The sequence below is a fragment of the Sorghum bicolor genome, chromosome 10 (genome assembly GCF_000003195.3).
Source record: "Sorghum bicolor cultivar BTx623 chromosome 10, Sorghum_bicolor_NCBIv3, whole genome shotgun sequence".
Classification (NCBI taxonomy): Eukaryota; Viridiplantae; Streptophyta; class Magnoliopsida; order Poales; family Poaceae; genus Sorghum; species Sorghum bicolor.
Window position 1 is genome coordinate 56,679,490 of NC_012879.2, and position 24,169 is coordinate 56,703,658.

The following is a 24,169-nucleotide window of genomic DNA, read 5'->3' on the forward strand; positions in this document are numbered from 1 at the left end:
TAAAATCATGTTCATTTTAAAAATATGCAAGGTATCTACATAGAACTAGTGAAAATATCTGCGCAAAATTCATAGGATTTTAAGAATCACAATATAACTGGGAAATTTAGCGGTCCAATATTATAGAGTACACGTATAGGGAAAACAATAAAACGCTGCAAAGATTCTGACAGGAGCCGGATATCTTTCATTCATCAGGTTCCCACTATCCCTCACTGGGCAGTGGGCCCGCCCGTAAGACACGGCGCAAAAACCCCGCACGCGCGGCGGACGAAGTCCAAATCCAAAACCCTAAAAACCCCTTCCCCCACCCAATCTATCCTCTCCGCTCCGCCCCTCTTTCTTCTTCACCAAGGCCCCCACCCCCCAAACGGCCAAACCCCTCTTCCTCCCCTGCTCCGCTCCGGCCGGCCCATGCGCCCGCGCCCCTGACCAACCAGGCTGCCGGAACCCTACCCGGCGCCGCGTGATGCCCCCGCGGCCGTCTCTCCACTCGCTGCTCCTCATGGCCGCCTCCGCCTCGTCGTCCGCCGCCGCGGCCGGCGGGGACTCGGGCCTCCTCCTCGCCGCGCGCCGCCGCCTCGCGGCGACGGCCGCCGCGGGAGGACACCGCATCCGCCTGCTCCACTCGTTCTCGCCGGGACGCGTCCCCAGGCGGCCCGAGGTGGCCTGCTGCGTGCGCGGCGCACCGGACGCGCGGCGGTCGGCGCCCGCCCCCACTCCCCTGCGCTCAAGGAACGGTAAGACGCTGGGCCCGTTCTGGTGCACTCGTTCGTTGCTCTGTGTCTCTCCTTTTTCTATAATAGATAGAAAAGTTGGACTGGATGTCTCACACTGTCACGGCGCCCTACCATTGGATGAACCGCATTGTGTTGGGCAGTTCAGCAGTTGTACATTTGTATTGTGTTCAAGCAACACTACTCATGCCCTCCACCCCAGTTAAGTGTCAGTAGGCTAGAGTAGTATTTCTGCTAGATAGCTCAGCTCCTCTTCTAAGGTCCTTTGTAGAGCCATCAGATATCCTGTGGTTCTTGTGGCAACTACACATTTGATATTAAATCCCTGCTTTTTTATTATTATTTACACTAAGTTAGTCAATATAACAAGCCGTATGTTGAAGACGAGGTACCTTGTTCGTTTGAGCTTATCACTTCAGCAGTGTTTTTCTCTCACAACAAATCAGCTAACAGTACTTTCTGCCATGGCTTATCAGCCAAACGAACTCTACCGTTCAATTGGATGTCCATGAGAGTGAAGTGAGGCAGTGGGTAGACTGAAAAAGTATGAAAATCTGTAACTGTTATTACACATCTGATTATACTTTTTGTGAATAAGTGGCAAACCTATATTCATGGCCTTGGACAAGGACACAGTGGAAGGGCCTGACTCTTGCTGGGGTGTCTGGGTGCGCATCGTGCAAGCGGGAGAACATGGCTGCGACACTGGGCAAATCAAGAAGCCGAGGCAGCAGCGGCTGAGCAGTGGAGACAGAGGCGCTGTGGCGCCGTCTCTGCACCGCAGCCCGTCTCGTGACTGATGAGGTAGGGCCTCACGGCGCCGACAGGAGTGCCTCGAAGGCTGTAACAGCGAGGGGCTGGCACCTACAGGCAAACGGAGGGTGGAGGCGATGCCAAGTGCTGCGAGCGTTCGGCGAAGGGGGGAAGAGGCGCTGACGGCCCAGTAGGCAGGAGATGGCACGGGTGGTGGGGACGCAGAGTAGACAGAGGGTGACACGACGCGGAGCACGAGAGAGTTCACGATTGTTAAGTTTGTGAAGAAACGAGTGGAAACCCAAACCGAACTGCGTTCAAATGGACGTCATTGCGAGTTAGCCAGATCAGATGGCCAGAGGATTGACATGTGACGTGGCCTGATCCGCTTGCCCGGTTTTTGGGGCATGATTCGTGTAGTAAAAGTTGGTAATTTCTATGTTTTGATGTTTTATTTATTGTTTTATGGCCCCAAGTGAGCTCACACTTGAAAAAAATGCTTCAAACTCCACGTCTTCCTGGATTTGTAGCAGAACAGCTCAATGCACGTGCTCAAATGTTTTTTAGAACTTCAAGTTAAATGGTGTTAGCCTGTTTGACTTCTATAAATTAAATTGGTGATATGCGCTGATTAGACCTCAAAATTTAACTGTTTCTGCAGTTCCGGTGCTCTCCTACTTAGGCTGCTTCTTTTTTTTTTTTTTTTTTTTTTTACAATTGAATTGCTTATAAGTTATAACAACTGGATGCAGAATCATCTTTGTTTTTTAATCGATGTGCTGTGTTTTCACATTACAGTTCATTCAGCAAACAACTATGCAGCTGCTTCTGAGGAGAGACTTGGGCAGCTCATTCAGAAGTTGAAAAATGAAGGTATTAATCCCAAGCAGTGGAGACTTGGAAATTTCCAGCGCATGTTGTGCCCACAGGTATGTAGCTTCTGTTTTTTACAACCTTGTGCTGCTTCAGTTTACTGTCTTTTCTAGCTTTGTAACCAAGCAGTCAATCTGATTTAAGAAATGAATGATAAGAAATTGTTCCACAGAAGTCAGAAGTGACACATCTATAAACCATCCATTCAAAATTACTTGATTCAAGATAACATTTCAACCCACATGCAATACTGATGTATAATTTCTTTTTAGTGATCCATTGCATTTCGGATTGTTGAGCTATCTAGCGACAAATAATGAACTAAACTTTCCTTCTTTTCGCTAGTGCAATGGTGGATCTAGCGAGGAGTTGAGTCTCAGTGTCTACATCCGAAAGGACGGGTGAGTTGTCCACACCTGAATATGTGATTTTCTTTGTCTGTTGTTTCTTCAGCTATATATTTCAGGATCTAACTATCACCTGGTGTTCCTTGTATGTCATTTCTTCAGTATGAATGCAACATGGAACTGTTTTAGATCTAAATGTGGCTGGAGAGGTTTTATCCAGGTGCGTACATGAATCAAATGAAACAAAAAATGAAGTTAAAAACCATCTTGATTTCTCTCTCTCTCTCTCTCTCTCTGTGCAGGCTGATGGAGTTACCAACATATCCCAAGGAAAGACTGACATAGAAAGTGAAACTGACCAAGAGGTTGAATCTAAGAAGACGGCAAATAAGGTATACAGAAAAGTCATTGAAGAGGACCTCAATCTTGAGCCACTTTGCGACGAGGTAATTAACTATTGCTACTTGTATCAAAGAGGTTTTTTGTAAACCATAAAAAATTAAAACCCAGTTGTATGTTATTTTACTTTTGATGTGTACTATTAAAAGCATCTGTGATCCATTGGCATTCTGTAAAATGATGGCTTTGGCAGCTTGTAGAATACTTCTCTACGAGAATGATTTCAGCGGAAACACTTCGAAGGAATAAAGTAATGCAACGTAACTGGAATAATAAGGTAACTGTTGTGGAAGTTCTACTTTGGTTCAACAGCTGTTGCGATAGGATTATAAATATGGCATCCCATTTGCAGATATCCATTGCTTTTACCTATAGACGTGATGGAGTTCTTGTTGGCTGCAAATACAGGGCAGTCGATAAGACATTTTCACAGGTTTGTGGTCCTCATTCCTTTTGCAATGCATGAAGTTTTGCTATATTATTATTAATATGCATTTTTATTATGTATCAGGAGCCAAACACGGAGAAAATTTTTTATGGTCTGGATGATATAAAGCGTGCACATGATGTTATCATTGTATGTTCATGATATCCGATTGGATTTTTATAGAGGCATTTTTCTGGAAAAATTTGCATCAACCTATTTGATTCCATGCTTGCAATTTGATTGCTTGTTCCTTTTTTTTGGGCATTTCAGGTGGAGGGTGAAATTGATAAGCTGTCCATGGATGAAGCTGGGTATCGTAATTGTGTCAGTGTGCCAGATGGTGCACCACCCAAAGTGTCCAGTAAAATCCCAGACAAAGAACAGGTTAGAACTATTTTGTATTTTCCCATGTTGCTAAAAGTTTTGGTCTCTGATGATCTATATTTGCTTGTGTACCACCATAGACAGTAGTTGGTTAATCTATGACCTAACGCCTGTGTATCTTCACTGTAAAGCTAGGATAAGAAGTATAACTATCTTTGGAACTGCAAAGACTATCTTGATTCGGTAAAGACTTTCTTCAGAAATCAATCTATGAACATATTTTCTGAAGATAGCAGATCACTTTACTGTCTTTGTTCTGGCACATGGGAATAGGCATCAAGGATAATATTAGCAACTGATGATGATGGTCCAGGTCAGGCTCTGGCCGAGGAACTTGCTCGTCGACTTGGTAAAGAAAGGTTTGTACATCAGCATGCTTTAACTATTGTGGAAAAAAAATGTTATGTGACCGTTCTTTTTTTCATTTTTTTTTCCATTTGATTTGATGCAATCAGATGTTGGAGAGTCAAGTGGCCAAAGAAGAATGATACAGATACTTGTAAGGATGCAAATGAGGTTTGTTATGGAAAGCATGGGTTCATTTGACATATTCATGAAATCTGTTCTTGGAACTTGGGTAATCTTTTGTCATTATGTAATCAGCTCTTGTATAACACCTTTTTTGACCTACAGGTACTGATGTTTTTAGGTCCACAAGCATTAAGAAAGGTTATAGAAGATGCAGAACTGTATCCAATAAGAGGCCTTTTTTCATTCAAAGATTTCTTCCCAGAGATTGATAATTACTTTCTTGGAATACATGGTGATGAGCTTGGTATTCATACTGGATGGAAATCTTTGGATGATCTTTACAAGGTAAAAAAAGTTTTATTGCATTATTCCATATTCCTTAGTTTATTGGTGAAGGTGGGTTCTCAAGAAGAGTTAGCTTTCTTCTTTATTATAACAGTAATGCTTTTGCGTGCCTCATCACAGGTACTTTGCTCACAGAAGTTGAATTTTGCAATCTGTTTTCTTTGTTTGCCATATGACACATCCTTTTGTTTTATGATCGTTAAGTATCACCTGAACAGACTTACATGGCTGGTGAGTATAGAAAAGATGGCCTATAAGCTTTGTGCCACATTGTTCAATTTTCCCCTCTTTTTCTCAGGTTGTTCCTGGGGAATTGACTGTAGTAACTGGAGTACCGAATTCTGGTAAGAGCGAGTGGATAGATGCTTTATTATGCAATATAAACACACAATGTGGGTGGAAATTTGTTCTGTGCTCGATGGAAAACAAGGCAAGCCACTGTAGTAATTGATTGATGTCAGTTAATTAAATAAATGTCATTGGGCACTTCCAAATAGTTTTGCCTTTGGTGTTTAGGTAAAGGAGCATGCTAGGAAACTCTTAGAGAAGCGCATTGGAAAACCATTCTTTGATGCTAGGTAAGTCAGTCTGCAATTGGTATTTGAGTTTGTCTTATTAGTGATCCCTAAAGAGAAGGATTATCTTTAAGAGGACCCTTAGTATTTCACTGTGTTTATTTGGTTATAAGATGGTTAAGTTTAGTTGGTTAAGCAATACTTTTTTTTGTTAGTGCAGGTATGGTGGGGATGCGCAGCGGATGACTCCTGATGATTTTGAAGCAGGAAAAGAATGGTTAAATGAAACTTTCCATCTTATCCGGTATTTATGAAATCTGACAGCACAAATCACTTTCTAGAGTCTCATAATTTATGTAGTAATGCAATAGTTACCTTTTCTCTACTCATATGGCTCTCTTTGAAGGATGACATAAGTCTTCATATTTAGAGGTTTCTTATTACAGGTGTGAAGATGATAGCCTTCCATCTATTAATTGGGTTCTTGACCTTGCAAAAGCTGCAGTTCTAAGACATGGAGTGCGTGGTCTTGTGATTGATCCTTATAATGAACTTGACCATCAGCGCCCCTCAAACCAGTAAGCATTACCTTGGCTCTCCTAAGCATTTTGGGCATTTACAGATTTGCTGATAATTGTTATTCACATGCATTATTAAATATAAGCAACTTTTGCCCAAGAGTTTCTACCTACCATGGCTTTGTATTTATGTGTGCATTTTCTTTCTTTCTTTTTTCTGGCAACTCAATAGGACAGAAACAGAATACGTCAGCCAGATTCTTACCAAGGTTAAGCGCTTTGCTCAGCACCATTCATGTCATGTATGGTTTGTTGCGCATCCTAGACAGGTAATTAAATTGTACATAACACTTACTAGTTTTGGTGACATAAAATGAGATCTTGGAGTTTATGTTTTGTATAGCTTCATAACTGGAATGGAGGCCCACCTAATATGTATGACATAAGTGGAAGCGCACATTTCATAAACAAATGTGATAATGGAATTGTCATCCACAGAAACAGGGATCAAAATGCTGGCCCCCTTGATGTTGTGCAGGTTATTTTTGCTCTCATTTTTACCCTTGCTCCCATTGGATTTTTTTATTCATTTTTGTTGCAAAGAAATCTAATAATGTGCCTACCTGTTGTTTCTATTACCTGGGGTTTTATCATAGGTTTGTGTGAGGAAGGTGCGGAATAAAGTGATTGGACAAATAGGAGATGCTTTCTTGACATATGACCGGTGTGTTTTTATTTTTTTTTATATTGAAGTTTCTTGAGCATGGATTTTGTCATTAGCTTTGATTCTATATTTACCAACATTTCTTTACCCAAGTATTCAAACATGTCTCAAGTGAATCACCAAATTCAACGTTTGTTTCCTCCACAGGGTTACTGGTCAATATAAAGATGCTGGTAAATCCACTATAGCAGCCGTAACAGCAGTGCAAAATCGGCAAAACAGTTATGCAAAGAGTAAAAAGGACAATGTGGCATATGAGATGCCATTTCCACATCCTGTTGAAGACGACTCAGTTTCTGCTGAAGACGATGGGAATAGTTTTGGTCTGAACAGTGCATAAGAAAGACATGTTCCTGCTGATTTGCTGTACTCTTGTATCAATCAACGCAAGTGAGATTACACGATTGTTTCTGGGGATGGCCTGTTGGAGCTCAGGTAGTCCTCATTGATGAACTGGATTGGAAACCCCAGGTTTCCTCTGATTCCTGCTGCAAATGAGGTTCAAAGCTAAAACTTAGATGCACACAAGACATTTGCGGGGTGGTGTATAGCAGTAAGCTTATGTAGATTAATTGCCACACCAGGTGCTATCCTATGAACATTTGGGTGGGTTATATCAGTAGCTAAACTTTAGTGCTAGGGTAGTAAGGTTAATCATGCAGGCCTTTGCCAAAAAAAAAGTAGCATTTGGAAGGGTTTTTCTGTTCACACTTCTCCACACCTGACGAGGAACCTACTATGTCTTTAATGTGCCCCAGCCGCGAATTCAGGTGTTCGTTTGACACATGCAAAGCAATCTACCGACCATGTGCCGAGCATTTTAGATTGGGGACCGTCTCCGTCAATCTGTTTTGTAACAGGAGCCGCGCTGCTGTGCTGTGCAGCTGGAACAATTAGCATGAATGAATGCATCCAAAATCTCAGATCATTTGCACCTTTTCCCCCTTGCATTGTTTAGAATTGTAGATTCGGCTCTTTTCTCGTCATTTTGGCTGGCTCTGCTTGGCAACCAGCTGGACATGGGAGCAAAAGCCAGGAGGCTGCTGTGACTGACTGGCTGGCAATGGCAATACCACTTGCAGCTCCTGGTCGGCTCGGTCGCTAAGCACAGGTGTATATACATCTTTTGCAGCTGCGTAATGCACTAATCTGCTCAATGTGCAGTTGTCAATCTTTTGCAGCTGCGCTAATGCACTAATCTGCCCGGGCCCGATGTGCAGTTGTCATTGGCAAACCAGGCCAGCTTGGAAATGCAGCATAATTGCCCACTAATTCCTAATGGTACGGTACTACGAAGCTGTGAACTTCTTGTAAAAAAAAAAGCTGTGAACTTACGACTTTGTGTCTTTTGCCTTTGAACTGCATTGCTGTCCAGTCAAAGAGCAAAGCTGTCAGACTAACAAGCAGACCCACAAAAAAGTGGTGAGACAACACACAACAGCCTAGCACTAGCACAGGCACAACTGCAGCAGGCTTCTTTTTACAACTGCACCCAAAAAAAGAAAATGCACAAAAAACAAAGGCAGCAAGCAGCTAGCCGTTGGCTGGTATGGCTGGGGGGTGGCCATGCACCGCAAAAGCAGCCCACGGGCCCCACGACCTCAACGGCCCCACCCAACGGCTCCCTCCCTCCCTCGCCGCCCGCCTACCTGTCGCCACCCCATTGGCCCCCACTCCGTAGCCGTTGCGCCCTCCCTATATAGCCGTTTCTTCCCTCTCCTCCGCTCCCCCCACACTCCACTCTCTCTCTCTCTCTCTCTGCCACCGCCGCCGTGAAATCCGCACGCGTGCTTCCTGCCGAGCTCTGAGCTGTGATTGTGAGTGAGCGCCATGGCCGTGGAGGCTGTGTCTGGAAATGGCGGCGAGGCGGCAGCGCCGGCGCCGGCGAAGGAGGTGAGCGCCAAGGAGGTGGTTGCGGTGTCCAAGAACGCGTCGTTCAGGGAGGAGAGTAACTTCCTGGACGATCTCAAGGAGAGCGAGCGTAAGGCGCTTGCCGACCTCCGGGACAAGGTCGAGGCGGCCATCGTGGAGGGCAAGCTGTTCGACGACGGCAAGCCGGAGGTGGTGAAGGAGAAGGAGGAGGCCAAGAAGAAGGCCGTGGAGAAGAAAGAGGAGGAGCCCGAAACCGAGGCGAAGGTAGAGGAGGACGGCAAGAAGGAGGCCGACGTTGAGGAGGAGAAGAAGGAAGGCGAGGAGGAAGGGGAGAAGAAGGAGGCCGAGGAGGAGAGTGGCGAAGACACCAAGGAGGAGGCCAAGAAAGAGGAAGCCGCCGAGAAGGCGGCGGCGAAGGAGGAGGAGGAGAAGCCGGCGGAGACGACGACGGCGGCCGTCGTCGTCGTCCACAAGGACATCGCGCTGTGGGGCGTGCCTCTGCTCCCGAGCAAGGGCGACGAGGCCACGGACGTGGTGCTCCTCAAGTTCCTCCGCGCGCGCGACTTCAAGGCCGGCGCCGCGTTCGAGATGCTCCGCCGCACGCTCCGCTGGCGCAGGGACTGGGCCGGCTTCAGCGCCGACGCTGACGCCGACCTCCCCGAGGAGCTGGCGGGCGCGTGCTATCTCGACGGCGCGGACCGCGAGGGCCACCCGGTGTGCTACAACGCGCTGGGCGTGTTCGCGGACGACGCCGTTTACAAGAAGGCGCTGGGCACGGAGGAAGGCAAGGCCAGGTTCCTCCGGTGGCGGGTGCGCGCCATGGAGCGCCACGTCGCCGAGCTGGACCTGAGGCCCGGCGGCGCCGCGTCGCTGCTGCAGGTGACAGACCTCAAGAACTCGCCGGGCCCCGCCAAGAAGGACCTCCGCGTCGCCGTCAAGCAGGTGCTCGACCTGTTCCAGGACAACTACCCCGAGCTTGTCGCAAGAAACGTGAGTGTGCAGTGTGCTTCATCGACCATCAATCATCGATCGGGGTTGAATTTCTCGGCCGAGAGATTTGATATGGTTGTGTGCTTTCTACCTGCAGATCTTGATCAATGTGCCGTTCTGGTACTACGCGTTCAGCGCCCTCTTCTACCCGTTCCTGACGCAGAGGACCAAGAGCAAGTTCGTCGTTGCTCGCCCGTCCAAGGTCACCGAGACCCTCCTCAAGTAAGTTGTACAGCACTAGAACATATCCTGTTGTCAAATCTTGCAAGAAGCAATGTCGAGCACATTTGTGATTAAGTTTGCTCAATTTCTTTGACGAACATGGTACACCTTTTCTGAAGGTACATTCCGATTGAGGCCATCCCGGTGAAGTACGGCGGCCTGAAGCGCGACGGCGACACCGAGTTCTCCGCGGACGACGGCGAGAGTGTCACGGAGGTCACCGTCAAGGGAAGCTCCACCCAGACCATCGAGATCGAAGCCATTGAGGTACAAGAAGTTTCTTCAGACAATGCATGCAAGCTGGGGCTGGGAGAGTTGCTGAATGCTGATCGTTTGGTTGCAGGGTGATGCCACGCTGACATGGGACCTGACGGTGCTGGGGTGGGAGGTGAACTACAAGGAGGAGTTCGTGCCGGCGGACGAGGGCTCCTACACCATCATCATCAGGAAGGGCAAGAAGATGGGGACCGGCGAGGAGGCGGTCCGCAACTCGTTCCGCGCCGGCGAGCCGGGCAAGGTGGTGCTCACCGTGGAGAACACCTCGCACAGGAAGAAGAAGGTGCTGTTCAGGCACAAGGCCAAGAGCGCCTGCGCCAAGAAGTGCTAAGGGGAGGGAGGCTCAGTAGAAACATGGATGGAATCGAATTGTTCGAGGATGGGATTTGGGAGTGAGATTGATTGTGGATTCAATATTCATTCATTAAATTCTTTGTATGTAAGAGAGAGAGTGAGAGTGAGAGTGAGAACATTATTTGGTGGTTATTTGAGGCGGTTGTTGCGGCAAAAATACAGAGTTTCGATTGAGGAATTGTGAAATATCATAAAAGTTTCATGTGAAAGATGCGGGAATTGTGAAAACCGAGTTTGTGATTAATGTGAAAACCTTCTTGTTTGTCTCTGCGTTAGTAACGTCAGCAGAAAATTGTGAAAACCTTGCATTCTTGTATTCGCGCTCATCCGAACAGGTCCGGTTCTGCAAGCTCCGTGCCAAGATGGATGTCCCTGTGTGTTTTGACATTCACCCCTGAAAGTCTGTCATGGAGCTTTCATCAAACATAAAGTCTCTGGAGGGTGCATATTTCAGCAGGTGGGCGGGCGAATTGGAGACAGATGCGATCAGTGTCGGAAGAAATACGGCTATAGACCGATCCAATTCTTGGTGAAATCAAGGCTCTGATTTCTTCTTGGTGTATCTCCTCACCGCCCCCAACTCCTCTCCTGCTCGGTCTCACCATCCCATCCCTCCGCCACCGCCGCTCTCCTCCACGCGCCCCCCTTTTCCCCCGCCGCCATACACGACTCCGATTCCAACTCGGAGGGCGAGTACGACGAGGAGCGGTCGGTGTCCCCGCCCCCACTGCACACGCCGTCGCACCACCACCACGTGCTGGCGCCGGTGGCGCAGCAGCCCCAACCGCCGTCCTACTTCGCGGTGGTGAGGAGGCAAACGACGGTGACCTCCATGCTCAACCTACTCTCGGCGGTAAAGAGGGTAATCCTACCAATTGAGAGAAGAGGTAACTCTATCTCAACAAATCAGGCAACTAAACATACTCTAAGGCTTGTCAGACTGATATAATACACGTAACCAAACAAGCAAGGATTGGTTAGCTGGGACAGGCTTGAACCAGCCAGGCTTAATTTGGCTAGACACACCTGTAAATGGCAAACAAGCAAAGTTTGCGGGTATACAGTAGTACTTTTTTTTTCTTTCCCATCACGAACGAACTGAATTTCAATACTCATGAGGAACGAAATTATAATAGTTCAACAAACAAAAACAGAAAAACGACCAAACTAAATGGTAGGTAACACAAGCACAACCGCGTTAAACCCTTGTCCACGGCGAGGACTATTGTGCAAATATAGTACTATTTATTTGAAATGTTCTAATTGCAAAACTAAATCTTAGGAGATGAAAACATACAGAAATAACACGTCAATCAAAAACTTCACACGAACTGCTGATAAACCATCATTTAACACAGTAGAATTCTCTAATACCACATAAACCACTTGAACTGATGCATAAGGCATAGCAACAATCAGTTAAGCTACCTTCCACCTCATGGTAATAACAACTTGGGGACAACCATAATACAAAAGGAAATGGAGTTTTGTCACAGCAACATCACATCCATAAGCAATACCACCCATCTAGTAGTACCTAACATCACCACCACACGCACCTCAATCGACTCATACTGACTAACAGCGATACAAGGGATATCATCTCTCATCTCTGTACCAAGCACTGCAGAGGATGGCTTAGTCAGCGTGCTCTTCCTCTTCTTCCTCCTCATACTCCTCATCGTCCTCGGCCGTGGCATCCTGGTACTGCTGGTACTCAGCCACCAGGTCGTTCATGTTGCTCTCGGCCTCGGTGAACTCCATCTCATCCATGCCCTCACCAGTGTACCAATGCAAGAAGGCCTTCCTCCTGAACATAGCTGTGAACTGCTCACTGACGCGGCGGAACATCTCCTGGATGGAGGTGGAGTTGCCGATGAATGTTGAGGACATCTTCAGCCCAATGGGTGGGATGTCGCACACGCTCGACTTCACATTGTTGGGGATCCACTCCACAAAGTAGGAAGAGTTCTTGTTCTGAACGTTCAGCATCTGTTCATCCACTTCCTTGGTGCTCATCTTCCCACGGAACATAGCAGACGCTGTGAGGTAGCGGCCGTGGCGAGGGTCAGCAGCACACATCATGTTCTTGGAGTCCCACATCTGCTGGGTCAGCTCTGGCACAGTGAGGGCACGGTACTGCTGGGAGCCCCGCGAGGTCAGTGGAGCAAATCCAACCATGAAGAAGTGGAGACGCGGGAAGGGGATCAGGTTCACAGCAAGCTTCCGGAGGTCAGAGTTGAGCTGACCAGGGAAGCGAAGGCAGCACGTAACACCACTCATGGTTGCAGAGATGAGGTGGTTGAGATCACCAACTGCACACATAAGAAAAACAATGTTGAAGAACATGCTCAAGTCTGTACAGAAATAACAAGCATATTATGATAGTGGCATATCACTCCAGGCTTTTAAGACAATAATATCAACTAGAAGACTGGAAGTTTGAAGTAAAAAAAAAACATCAGCCCCCTTCAAATTATTACATACAAGCTGAACGATTTACCAGCTCAATGAACACATGTATAACAATTGACAAATAATCTATAAAACATATGCTGGAAATATACAAGAGTACAAGACAGACAGATAAAAATGCATCTGCTACACTGCAACAACAAATAACCACTATGCATGAGTAAAAAGTATATTCAAAGCGTCCCAAGGCAAGAAATGAGTGCTATGCATATCATAACACTTCTGGCTACGCAATTACAAATTACATGTATATAACAAGCAGAATGGTAAATGTACCAGAAATATACAAGGTAGATAATCAATGTGCTACACTACAGAAGAAAAAATGAGTGCTATGCATATCATAACACTTCTAGCTTTGCATTTACAAATTTTACATGGACTATATAACGAGCAGAATGGTAAATGTACCAGAAATATACAAGGTAGATAATACATGTGCTACACTACAGCAAATGTATCAAAAAACATGTTTCCAACACAATGAACAACTAGTTTTCTTATGCTGCATTCTGGACAAAAACAAATGAGTGCCATGCATATCATAACACTTCTTGGGGTTACAACCGATATGTTTACTATTAAAAGCTTTTTCAGCATCGTTTTGCAGCTGATCGTTTACATGTATATAACAAGCAGAATGGAAAATGCGTACTGGAGACATACAAGATAGAATGTATGGGCCAAACTATGACAGCAAATACTCAATAAACATGCTAGCAAAACACAGTGAGCAACAAGTCTGCTTGTGCTGCATTCCAGAGAAAAAGAAATGGGTGATATGCATATCATAACACTTCCTGTTATCACCCATATGTTTTTTATTACCAGGCTTCTCAGCGTCATTTTGTGGCTGATCATTTACAAAATGGAAAATGTGTACTGGAGACATACAAGATAGAATGTATGTGCTAGACTACGACAGCAAATAGCCAATAAAAACATGTTAGCAAAACAGTGAACAACCTATGCATATAACACTTCCGTGAGTTACAACCCACATATATATTATATCAATATATGTTATTGGCGCAAAGCATAAACAGATAAATCACTGCATCATCAATTTGCAAACAGATTGTTAACTATCAACTAGAACATGCCAAATAAATATCAACAACAGAAACTGATATGATGCAGATGCAAAAAATTCAATGTGTAACGTCAAGCAAAAGAGCATTCAGCACTTACAGGTTGGTGTAGCAAGCTTGAGCGTGCGGAAGCAGATGTCATAGAGAGCCTCGTTGTCGAGCACCATGCACTCATCAGCGTTCTCAACCAGCTGGTGAACAGAGAGCGTGGCGTTGTAGGGCTCCACGACAGTATCAGACACCTTGGGCGACGGGAAGACAGAGAATGTCAACATCATGCGGTCCGGGTACTCCTCCCTGATCTTGGAGATGAGCAGGGTGCCCATTCCTGAACCAGTACCTCCTCCCAGCGAGTGGCAGACCTGGAACCCTGCAGTACAAGGGAGAAATGCATCATAATCGATCACTAAGGCTGTCAGGCGTCTACCGCAGCTATCACTGAGAGAGTGAGAGGTACGAGAATTCTACGAGAAAATCCGCTCAACTCGTCGAAAATGTCACGAGCCGCTTAGATCTAGGCGAAATTGTTCAGATCTACAGGCACAGCGAAAGAGCAATGGCGCATAAACCCTAGATCCAGGAGGGCTCGTGTCTCCACAACCCCGGAGGGGAAAGGGGGAAAACCATCAGATCCAGTGGGATAGATCAGATAGACAAGACATACCTTGTAGGCAGTCGCAGTTCTCGGCCTCCTTGCGCACGACATCGAGCACGGAGTCGATGAGCTCGGCGCCCTCGGTGTAGTGTCCCTTGGCCCAGTTGTTTCCGGCGCCGGATTGGCCGAAGACGAAGTTGTCGGGGCGGAAGATCTGGCCGAAGGGGCCCGAGCGCACGGAGTCCATGGTCCCCGGCTCGAGGTCCATGAGGACGGCGCGCGGGACGTAGCGTCCGCCGCTGGCCTCGTTGTAGTAGACGTTGATGCGCTCGAGCTGGAGGTCGGAGTCGCCGGCGTACTTGCCGGTGTGGTCGATGCCGTGCTCGTCGCAGATCACCTCCCAGAACTTGGCCCCGATCTGGTTCCCGCACTGCCCGCCCTGGATGTGGAGGATCTCCCTCATGGCGACGGAGGGGCTAGGGTTCCGGCGAGGCGGTGGGGTTTGGGGGAGGCGGGGCGCGGAGACGGCGGCGGACTGGTGGAGGAGGAGCGTGTGTCAAGAGGGGCGAGACTCGGGTGGGAAGAGAGAGTCTTTATTGGAGGAAGGCTCTGTTTGGTGGGGCCCATGGGGCCGTTTTGAAATCGCTTCGTGCGGGGTGCATTTGCGGACACGTCCCTGTACAAACGCTAATTTCCATTCCCCCCACAGTGAAGAGTCGTTGGAGATTTTTTTTATCAGACGGACATGATTCCCCATCGGCACCAATCGTAAAGCGAGGTTGTCACTGTCACGCGACACGATTATTGGAAGGCGCTGAGGTGACGATTCTGGTAGACAAAATAGGGCCTTGTTTACCTGCAAAAAATTCAAAATAGTATGGAAATTAATATTTCTGATATACGTATCAAATAAATATCATCAGGTTTGGTATGCAAAATCAGTTCTCAAAATTTATCTATTTGATACTCTTTTTCTCTACATAAATTTAATTAAAGTCTAAATAAAATAACTTAAAGACGGAACTAAAATTAGGCCTTGTTTAGTTTCAAAATTTTTTGAGAAATCGACAATGTAGCATTTTTATTTGTATTTAACAAATATTATCCAATCATGGACTATGTAGGCTCAAAAGATTCGTCTCGTCAATTCCGACCAAACTGTGCAATTAGTTTTTATTTTCGTTTATATTTAATACTTCATGCATGTGTCTAAAGATTCGATGTGACAGAGACTCTAAAAAATTTTTAGAACTAAGGCCCTGTTTAGTTCCCCACCCAAAAAATTTTTATCCATCCCATCGATTTTTTGGACACATGCATGGAACATTAAATGTAGATAAAAAATAAACTAATTACACAGTTTAGTTGAAAATTGCGAGACGAATCTTTTAAGCCTAGTTACTTCATAATTAGCCTAAGTGCTACAGTAACCCACATGTGCTAATGCCAAATTAATTATGCTTAATAAATTTGTCTTGCAGTTTCCTGACGAGCTATGTAATTTGTTTTTTTATTAGTTTCTAAAAACCTCTCCCGACATCCTTCCGACACATTCGATGTGACATCCAAAAAACTTTCATCTAAAATCTAAACAGGGCCTAAACAAGGCATAGAGGGTAATAGGTGCCCGTGCTCGGAAGGATATTTTTCTCGCACACTACTGCAAAAGTAACAAAACAGAATCGAAGCAGAGGAACGTTTATATAGCCCATATAGCCAATATATGCCATATATTTAATATGGCTTCACCAAAAGGCGCTCCGTATCGTCGTTTTTGGATCGTGACCGTTCATGCATGTTTCTTTTCCCCTACATACTGCAATGCAAAAAAAAAAACCGAAGGAACACTCTGAATGAAAATAAAAATGAACGATTTTCTTCTGAAAAAGAAGAACAAAAAGGTGTGTCGCCGACGATCCGATGGCGATGCGCCAGCGACCGTACTGGTTGGAAAGGTGCAAGGCGCCACCACCAGCGTGCAGTGGCATCACGATCCCCATGAGCGACACAGCGAGTGCAGAGCAGGAGGCCAAAACAAAGCGCACACGGGGGGCCGCGGGGCGCTTCACGTGTCCCGTCGTGAAAGCGGACGGGCGCCGGGGACCGGGACCGGCGCACGTAGTATCTGTAAATTGTATCGCCACGGCCGGCCGGTGAGCTGTCCGCTTCGCCCAGATCTCTGCACTTGCAAGTTAGGTATATACCTGGATTGCACCCTAAGCTACGCTACGTCGCTAATACTAGGTACAGCCTAATATTAGTTGAGCTTCAGCCTTCAGACCCTTCAGCAGCAGCCGTAGTACTTGGTCGAGGAATGGCAGCGTCTTTACTGTGCCTAATTTGATTGGTTACAGTAAAGCCATTTCCCAGCCCCTCTTGCATTTTTTCTTTCTTTCGTCAAGAAAAGGATGGATGGCAATAAGGCCTTCTGCAGACGCCAAAAAAAAAAAAAGTGGGCCCAAGCACAGGACTAAGCAGCGGTGCCCAACAAGCTGTAGTGTAGAAAATGTTCAGCACTAATACCATCTGACATCGCTGGGACCCAAACTGACTAAAAATATCTCTTGCTCACTCACTTCTCTATCCAGTTCACTTGTGGTGCACAATGATTTAATATATTCTATTCTTCAGGCACCGGTGAATCAACATTCACCACTTCACTGTTTTTCTAGATTCACTCCTGCTAAGCACTACTACCTGCAGCGTTGGGAGTGGTGCTCAAATACTCTCACTCTGCGGAGGGCCAGCATGCTCTTCAATTCGTCGTCGACCGACCCAGCGAAACCAAAAAAACGCCGTGACGACCCAGCAGTAATTCGCCGGTTTTATTTGGCCGTGCATTTGATCAAACTGACCATTAAAATTTCTGTTCTGTTTCTACGCGCGCGCGCGGCGCGTTACATATTTCCCCACGCCACGCGTAGTATAAACCACGGCCACCGAGTCGCTATGCAATGCAATGTACTGCCTCGCCTCGATCTAGCTACCATTGTAGCTGCAGCCGTGACAAAATCGCATCAACTGCATTCTAGCTCGGGTCGTCGTCGTACACCGGACCGGAGAACCGATGGCCCGCGCCGGCGTCGCCGCGCTCGTGCTCTGCTTGGCCGTGCTCGTCGCGGCGGCTCACGTAGGCGGGCGCGTCCTCGAGTACCAAGCGCTCGAGGCCGGGATCGAAGCGGCCGCGGCTGCCCTGGCGCCGGCGTCGGCAGACGTGGCGGCGGATGCGGGCGGCGTCCGGGAGGACGGCCGGGAGGTCCGGGAGACAGGCACCGTGATCGGCGACGTCCTGTGGTTCGTGCTCCAGTGGGCCAACGAGGCTGTCTCCGGCGACAGGCGGAAGGCCTACTGAAGGTGAACTGGTCCGGCCGCGAGTCGAGTAGCTAGCTGCTGGGTGAAAGGAGATGATAATAAACGCGCGTGTCGATCGATTTGGCGTTAAATTTCTGTCGATTGGTTTTTCAGTAGCAACAAATAAGAATTGCTATCGGTTGTTGCTCTTTCTGTTTACTGCATTGTCTATGTTCAATTTGTTTTGCTGATTTCAAAAAAAAAACAGTACAGAAGGGCATGTAGCATATGAGTTATTTCCTTGAACAAATTAACATAAAACTCTGTAGCACGTACGGTGCAATAATGCAGAAAAATTGTTTAGGAGAGAAACATAGACATTTTGTCCTAACCATTGCCATTGGCAGGGAAAAACATTAGACATTTGCGTGTTCAAGTACCTTGCTTTCGGATGACCTAAAGGCTAAAACTGAGGAAAAACTCCTCCCTCAGCTACTTTTGTATTGTACATTTTGTCTCTCAAAATGGTTTTCTTAGGCCCTGTTTAGTTCCCCACCCAAAATTTTTTCATCCATCCCATCGAATCTTTGGACACATGTATGGAACATTAAATGTAGATAAAAAAATAAACTAATTACACAGTTTAGTTAAGAATCGCGAGACGAATCTTTTAAGCCTAGTTACTCTATGATTAGCCTTAAGTGCTACAGTAACCCATATATGCTAATGACAGATTAATTATGCTTAATAAATTTGTCTTGCAGTTTTCTGACGAGCTATGTAATTTGTTTTTTTATTAGTTTCTAAAAACCCCTTCCGACATCCTTCCGACACATCCGATGTGACACCTCAAAAATTTTCGTTCTTAATCTAAACAGGCCCTTAGTACTTTTCCACTGCAAATGTCGTCGGCGCAACTTCTTGCGATTATTTAGGACCCCCCCCCCCCCCCCCCCCGGCCGTACTCTTATCTTGTAGCACATTGAAACTCTGCACCCACTTGTTGAGAATCAATAAAAAACTAGGTGGGGAATCTCTCCCCTCGCTAGTTCACTTTAAAAAATAAACCTCAGCTAAATTTGAATATCAGGTAATTTTCTTTACAAAACAAACTAAGACAGAGCAAAAAATAAGCAATTTTATTTAGTGGGTCCTAAATTACTCCATGAACTTCTAATAGTAAATTTACTGATATTTTTGGACCGTTTTAGATAAAATGGTCAGTGACTTCAGCAATAGCCGTATCGACTAGACTGCCAAAGTGTCAAGCAGACGCCTCCGGAAAAATATGAGGTCTAATTTAAAATAACAAGTGGAGGCCTAACATCTATTGTCAAAACTAAATAGATAGATTGTGCCTAGATATCGACTCTCGAGCGACAAACAACGATAAGGGCGAGAAATAAGTTCAAGCGATGAAGCCTCAAACTCACGAAGGGTTACGAACATACATGAAGAAAAATTGCTAACCACATACTTTTCTAACTCACGATTATGCAGTCATTGTGCGGTGTTTTTCTCCCAAAGTAGCAGGCCATGTTTATTGAGCCTTTGACTGATATACTAATTAAAACAAGCCTAAAATTATTATACATACTTAGGACACTTAGTAAATTCTGGGGCCAATAAATTTTAGGGGCCCAGTTTCGTCAACAAGATTAGTGGTGATTGGTTGATAAATAAAAATTTTAAATACAAAACTGGTTTCTGAATACTTTACATTTGAAAACAACTTTTAAATGCTAGAATGTCTATATTATAGGAGAGGGAGTTTGATAGATGTCCACTCCTCTCCAGACTCTCCCCTTTGAACTACTCACTCATGGGCCTCACGTTACAAGCATTGCACACCCATTCTGGGCCGGCTACCTTCACACTCTTGGGCCTGTGTCGCCTGCCTCTCCTGGGCCTGGCAGTAGAAGTGTCTCCTAGAGAACGAGGTGTCACATACTCCTATGCACTTTACATGGGTTAACACCAATCTAGAGATATATGCCAACACAGAACTGTTGCTAGGCTTATAGTAAAACGAGGTAGAGCAGCCAATTGGAGTTAGCCACTGCCTATAAAAACTTTTGAGTGAAAGGCTTCGCATCCCACTGTGGAGCCATTGAAGTGTCACAGAGTTGACAGTATCTTTTTTTTTTGAAACTTGAGTTGACAGTATCAGTCACGAAGGACATGTTTGTGATGCCACTGATCCAGGCAGCCAGCGAAATTCCTTTTTCTGTTTCTATAAATGGTTAAGTTATCAATAAAAATAATGCAAAAGGTTTGGAGAACATCCGAGCCAAAAGTAACGCATATGTCAGTTGTCGTGCCCGTAGCTTCTTTAGCCTTAGAGACAACTCATTAATAACAACGACAAAAAGAGTACAACAAAAGCAGAAAAATATTCTAGCATGAGGACTGAACTCGCTATCAATTATTTAAGACATAATGCATTTAGGTATGTACTCATTTGATTCAAAATTATCAGACGTTTTGGCCTTTCTAGATTCCTAGTTTTTGCAATGTACCTTAAATATACACTATATCTAGATAAGTAATAAAAATAATATATCTTGAAAAAACAAAATATCTTATAATTTGTGATAGAGGAAGTACCTAATAGCACTACAATAGAGATAATTTGAGGAATGAGGTGTGGTCCATCTTCTTCTCACTCCTTACTTTTTTATTTGGTTCGTAACATGGAATGAGTTAATCCATCGCAATTTCATTCCTCAGCCGAGAGGGTATGCAAAGTGAGATTATCAATTGGTGATGTGGCATGGTAATTAAAGAAGAAATGCACTGGCTATGAAAACCTTCTGCCTTTTCTGGTTGATGATTCATATGATATCTTTCCAATTGCCACAATTAGGAAGTCATGCAGCTGTGTTCCGATCAAGCTACTATATTCGATCAAGTTCACGGCAGAATCGTGGGCCTCGCGGACCGCACGTCTCTAACCAAGAACCTGCGAACCTGCTAATCATGGAGTCAGGCGGCGGTGGTTTAGCGCGGCCATGTCGGTGGTACTAGTGAACCCCGCCGTCCTGGCTTGCTCGTAGGGCGAGGCCGTCGGACTCAGCCTGGAGCACCGACACCTCAAACCAGGAAGGTCGTCTTTGGCCTCAGGATAACGGACTGCATGCGCCGGCCGTGGGAACACCGCAACTGCCAGCAGGTCGTCGAGGAGGGTTGACGTGGCTGCGCAGCGTCTCCGCCATGACAGCCCATCTAGTGTGCTATCATCCGTTGTCGAGATGGCTGCACAAGGTGGTGAACTGATGACTCGTCTGCTTCCCTGCGGATGCAGCTGAGGGGGCACGCTCGCGGCGAATCATCATGTTATTTGTCAAAGGTCTAACGATAGTCTCAATGGTCAAAACTATACATACTTTCCACGTCAACAAGAAATTATATCATATAGTGGAGGTTTCCTTATCTAATAAATGTTATCTTTTTTTTTCGTGTGCTTTCTCTAGTCTTCATCCTGGCCACCATGCGTGTTTACGATAGAGCAGCCTGTACGGATGACGAGCATATAAAAGTGAAACGCTTGCTTGAGTGGTGGGGTTTCATGCGTTTTTCCCGCTATTATTTGCATTGATTAATGTTCGAGTGTAGTACTGTGTTAACCGATAGGGGTTAGTGAGGTCTTGTTTAGTTCCATCTAAAATTCAAAAAACATTTTAAAATTTTTCGTCACATCGAATCTTGCGGCACAATATTAAATATAGACAAAAAAATAACTAAATGCATAGTTTACCTGTAATTTGTGAGACGATCTTTTTAAGTCTAGTTAATCTATAGTTCGATAATAATTATCAAAAGTACAAACGAAAATACTACAGTATCTAAATCTAAAAAGTTAATCTAAACAAGGCCTCAGTTTGCTCAAATGATGAAAAACAGGGATTTTTTTAGAGCAAAAGCAGGGATTATTTGAGTTTGTGAGCTTCCTTGTTAAATATTAGTGGGCCGCAATGGCCGGGCCCAATAGACAAAATAAACAGCGAAGGTATGACATCTGAACATGGGCTGAAAGTAGGGTTTATTAATGGGCCAGGGTACGTTGGACAATGAGCCTTTGGAGTTGCTACACTATGTGGAGCAAAATAAATAAACCCGGGAAGCGCGCTAGACGATACTAGATTACTAGGTCCAGATCAAGAGGGAACCAATAGTGCCTTGTTTAGTTCCAAAATTTTTTGTAAAATAAAAACAGTAGGATTTTTGTTTGTATTCAATTATGAACTAATTAAATTTAAAATATTTGTCTCGCAAATTATAGGCAAACTATGCAAATAATAATTATTTTTATCTATATTTGATGTTTCATGCATGCGCCGCAAAATTCAATGTGACGTAGAATCTGAATTTTTTTACAATTTTTTTTGGAAACTAAGGCCTTGTTTAGTTCGTAAAAATTTTCAAGATTCCTCGTCACATCGAATCTTTGGTCGCATACATGGAGCATTAAATATAGACGAAAATAAAAACTAACTGCATAGTTTACCTGTAATTTGTGAGATGAATCTTTTGAGCCTAGTTACTCTATGATTGGACAATATTTGTCAAATAAAAACGAAAGTACTACACTAACTAAAACCCAAAAATTTTACAAACTAAACTAAACAAAACCCTTCGTTATGGCTTTAGGGCTTCAGTGCAGATCCAGTGTCCTTTCCCCCACTTCAGAATTCGAAGCCGGCATCACCCCTCGAACTGATGTTTTTTACTTTCAGATTTCTTATGTAATCGTTCATCTTATTTTATTTTTTGTGCAAATATTAAAATAAATAAATCACTGTTAAAGTATTTATATTGACAAAACAAGTCATAAAAAATACATAATATTTATACAAAAAATTTGAATAAGTGCTTGTTAAAATGGCTAATGGTGCTTGGAATGATTTTAAACATGTGCTTGTCAAACTGGCTTTGTTTAAGTGCAAGTCTGATGTATTTTTGTCTTCACTGAATGAGTACTTATTATTGTGTCCTCAACACACATCAAGCACGCATCAGTAGGAACAAAATCATACATTTCCTTTTCTACAATTTCAGTACTTCACAAAAAATGCATTTTTTAGTAACTGAGAGCTGCTAAACCAGACATCAGGCTGAGAGGCTGTGATGCTTGCGGCAAATATTCATGTTCCTTGTGAAAGGTTTAAGGTGGGGTTTGGTTCATTTCAGCCTTTCAGGGAGTGGTAATGTTAATGTAAATGGATCACCCTGCTATCGGTTTCAACAGAACCGATTTTGTGTTTGGTCAGCTCCCGCGGAGAGTAATGTGCGGGCCATAATCGTTAGCGCGGAGGGATCCGTGGTTTCATTTTTTTTCCCCGATGAGTCGTATATCCGATACCGTGTCAAGCCATCGCATGCCATCGAAACCAAACGTGACCCAATGCTGCTGAAAAAGGCTTGAACCAACGCTTGGTCGAGTCGAGTGGTGGGGTTTCATGTGTTCGTGCCGCCATTATTTGCATTAATTAATGTTTGTGTAATAGTAAGTGATGAAAAGCAGGAACTGTACGAGTTTTTTTTTCTTGGTAGAAACCTGTCTGTGTTTTTTTTTATTTTGAGGCCTTGTTTAGTTCACCCTGAAAACCAAAAAATTTTCAAGATTTCCTGTCACATCGAATCTTGTGGCACATGCATGAAATATTAAATATAAACGAAAATAAAAACTAATTACACAGTGCGAACACATGGTTTTTACATAACCATTGTGGAGCACCCTTGTTGTATGATGAGCGATTGTCAACATGCCAATATTTTGGTGGGTTGTTGGTTTGGTGGTTCTACTGATATCCTGGCACAGGGTTATGTGTCGAAACGGTGTCTCTTGGCTTCGTGATGTGCAGGTGTGGAGTCTGGATGCGGTGGCAGCGGTCGGGTGAAGGTCAAGTAGGGCGTGCCGTGCTGACGGACCGGTTGCGGTGAAGGGCGGACGTGAGGCTTGGACTGACGGACTAGACGACCGGGTGGCCAGCTGCGGTGGCTGACACTTGGGACATCAATAAGCGCAAGTGTACACAGCAGGGGACGCGTACGGGCTACGCTACTCGCGGCGGGTTTTGCGGGTTTGGGCCTCAAAACCCGGACGGAGGTCCCGATGCGGACGGATGGCACGTGGCGGCATCGGTGAGATCGCTTCGGAGCGAGGCTACCAGTGAAGAGGCGCGGTGGCCGTCGGATTTAGGTCATGTCGAGTTGGACTAGAATGCCCTTGGGGCTAGCTAGTTCGCTCAAAAATATCTAGGGACATTTGGAGAATATGTAATATGCCAGATAAATAAACCGGGGGAGTTCCCCATCTCCCTAACCTCTCCACCTATCTCTCACGCCACCTCTCTGCTAACTGGTAGTTTTTCCTTTCTCTCTAGGTTTAGCTCTTTTTCAAGTCCTAGAGATTCATGAACTGAGAAAAATTCGTAGCATTTTTGTTGTGTTTTGGAGTGGGAATGGAGACCCAAATCCTCCTTCTGTCCTTCGGGATTCTTATTTTGT

General features: G+C 45.1%; 3 protein-coding genes across 3 annotated transcripts; 2 read left to right on the forward strand and 1 right to left on the reverse strand.

The window, feature by feature from the left end:
• Window positions 317–7,429, forward strand: LOC8061599 (twinkle homolog protein, chloroplastic/mitochondrial). The gene is made up of 21 exons (XM_021450218.1): window positions 317–740; window positions 2,289–2,419; window positions 2,709–2,764; window positions 2,873–2,930; window positions 3,013–3,156; window positions 3,303–3,386; window positions 3,462–3,542; window positions 3,621–3,686; window positions 3,807–3,920; window positions 4,056–4,103; window positions 4,194–4,279; window positions 4,376–4,436; window positions 4,554–4,736; window positions 5,035–5,166; window positions 5,253–5,314; window positions 5,472–5,555; window positions 5,698–5,829; window positions 6,002–6,098; window positions 6,173–6,307; window positions 6,426–6,493; window positions 6,641–7,429. The coding sequence occupies exons 1-21, from the start codon at window positions 470–472 to the stop codon at window positions 6,831–6,833; spliced, it is 2,286 nt and encodes a 761-aa protein (XP_021305893.1). The 5' UTR covers window positions 317–469; the 3' UTR covers window positions 6,834–7,429.
• LOC8061600 (patellin-4) lies at window positions 8,223–10,416 on the forward strand. The gene is made up of 4 exons (XM_002437389.2): window positions 8,223–9,355; window positions 9,453–9,577; window positions 9,697–9,844; window positions 9,921–10,416. Exons 1-4 carry the CDS (start codon window positions 8,324–8,326, stop codon window positions 10,182–10,184), a joined length of 1,569 nt encoding a protein of 522 aa, XP_002437434.1. The 5' UTR covers window positions 8,223–8,323; the 3' UTR covers window positions 10,185–10,416.
• Window positions 11,517–14,960, reverse strand: LOC8061601 (tubulin beta-7 chain). The gene is made up of 3 exons (XM_002438793.2): window positions 14,438–14,960; window positions 13,874–14,143; window positions 11,517–12,522 (listed from the first exon to the last, which is right to left on the reverse strand). The coding sequence occupies exons 1-3, from the start codon at window positions 14,829–14,831 to the stop codon at window positions 11,846–11,848; spliced, it is 1,341 nt and encodes a 446-aa protein (XP_002438838.1). The 5' UTR covers window positions 14,832–14,960; the 3' UTR covers window positions 11,517–11,845.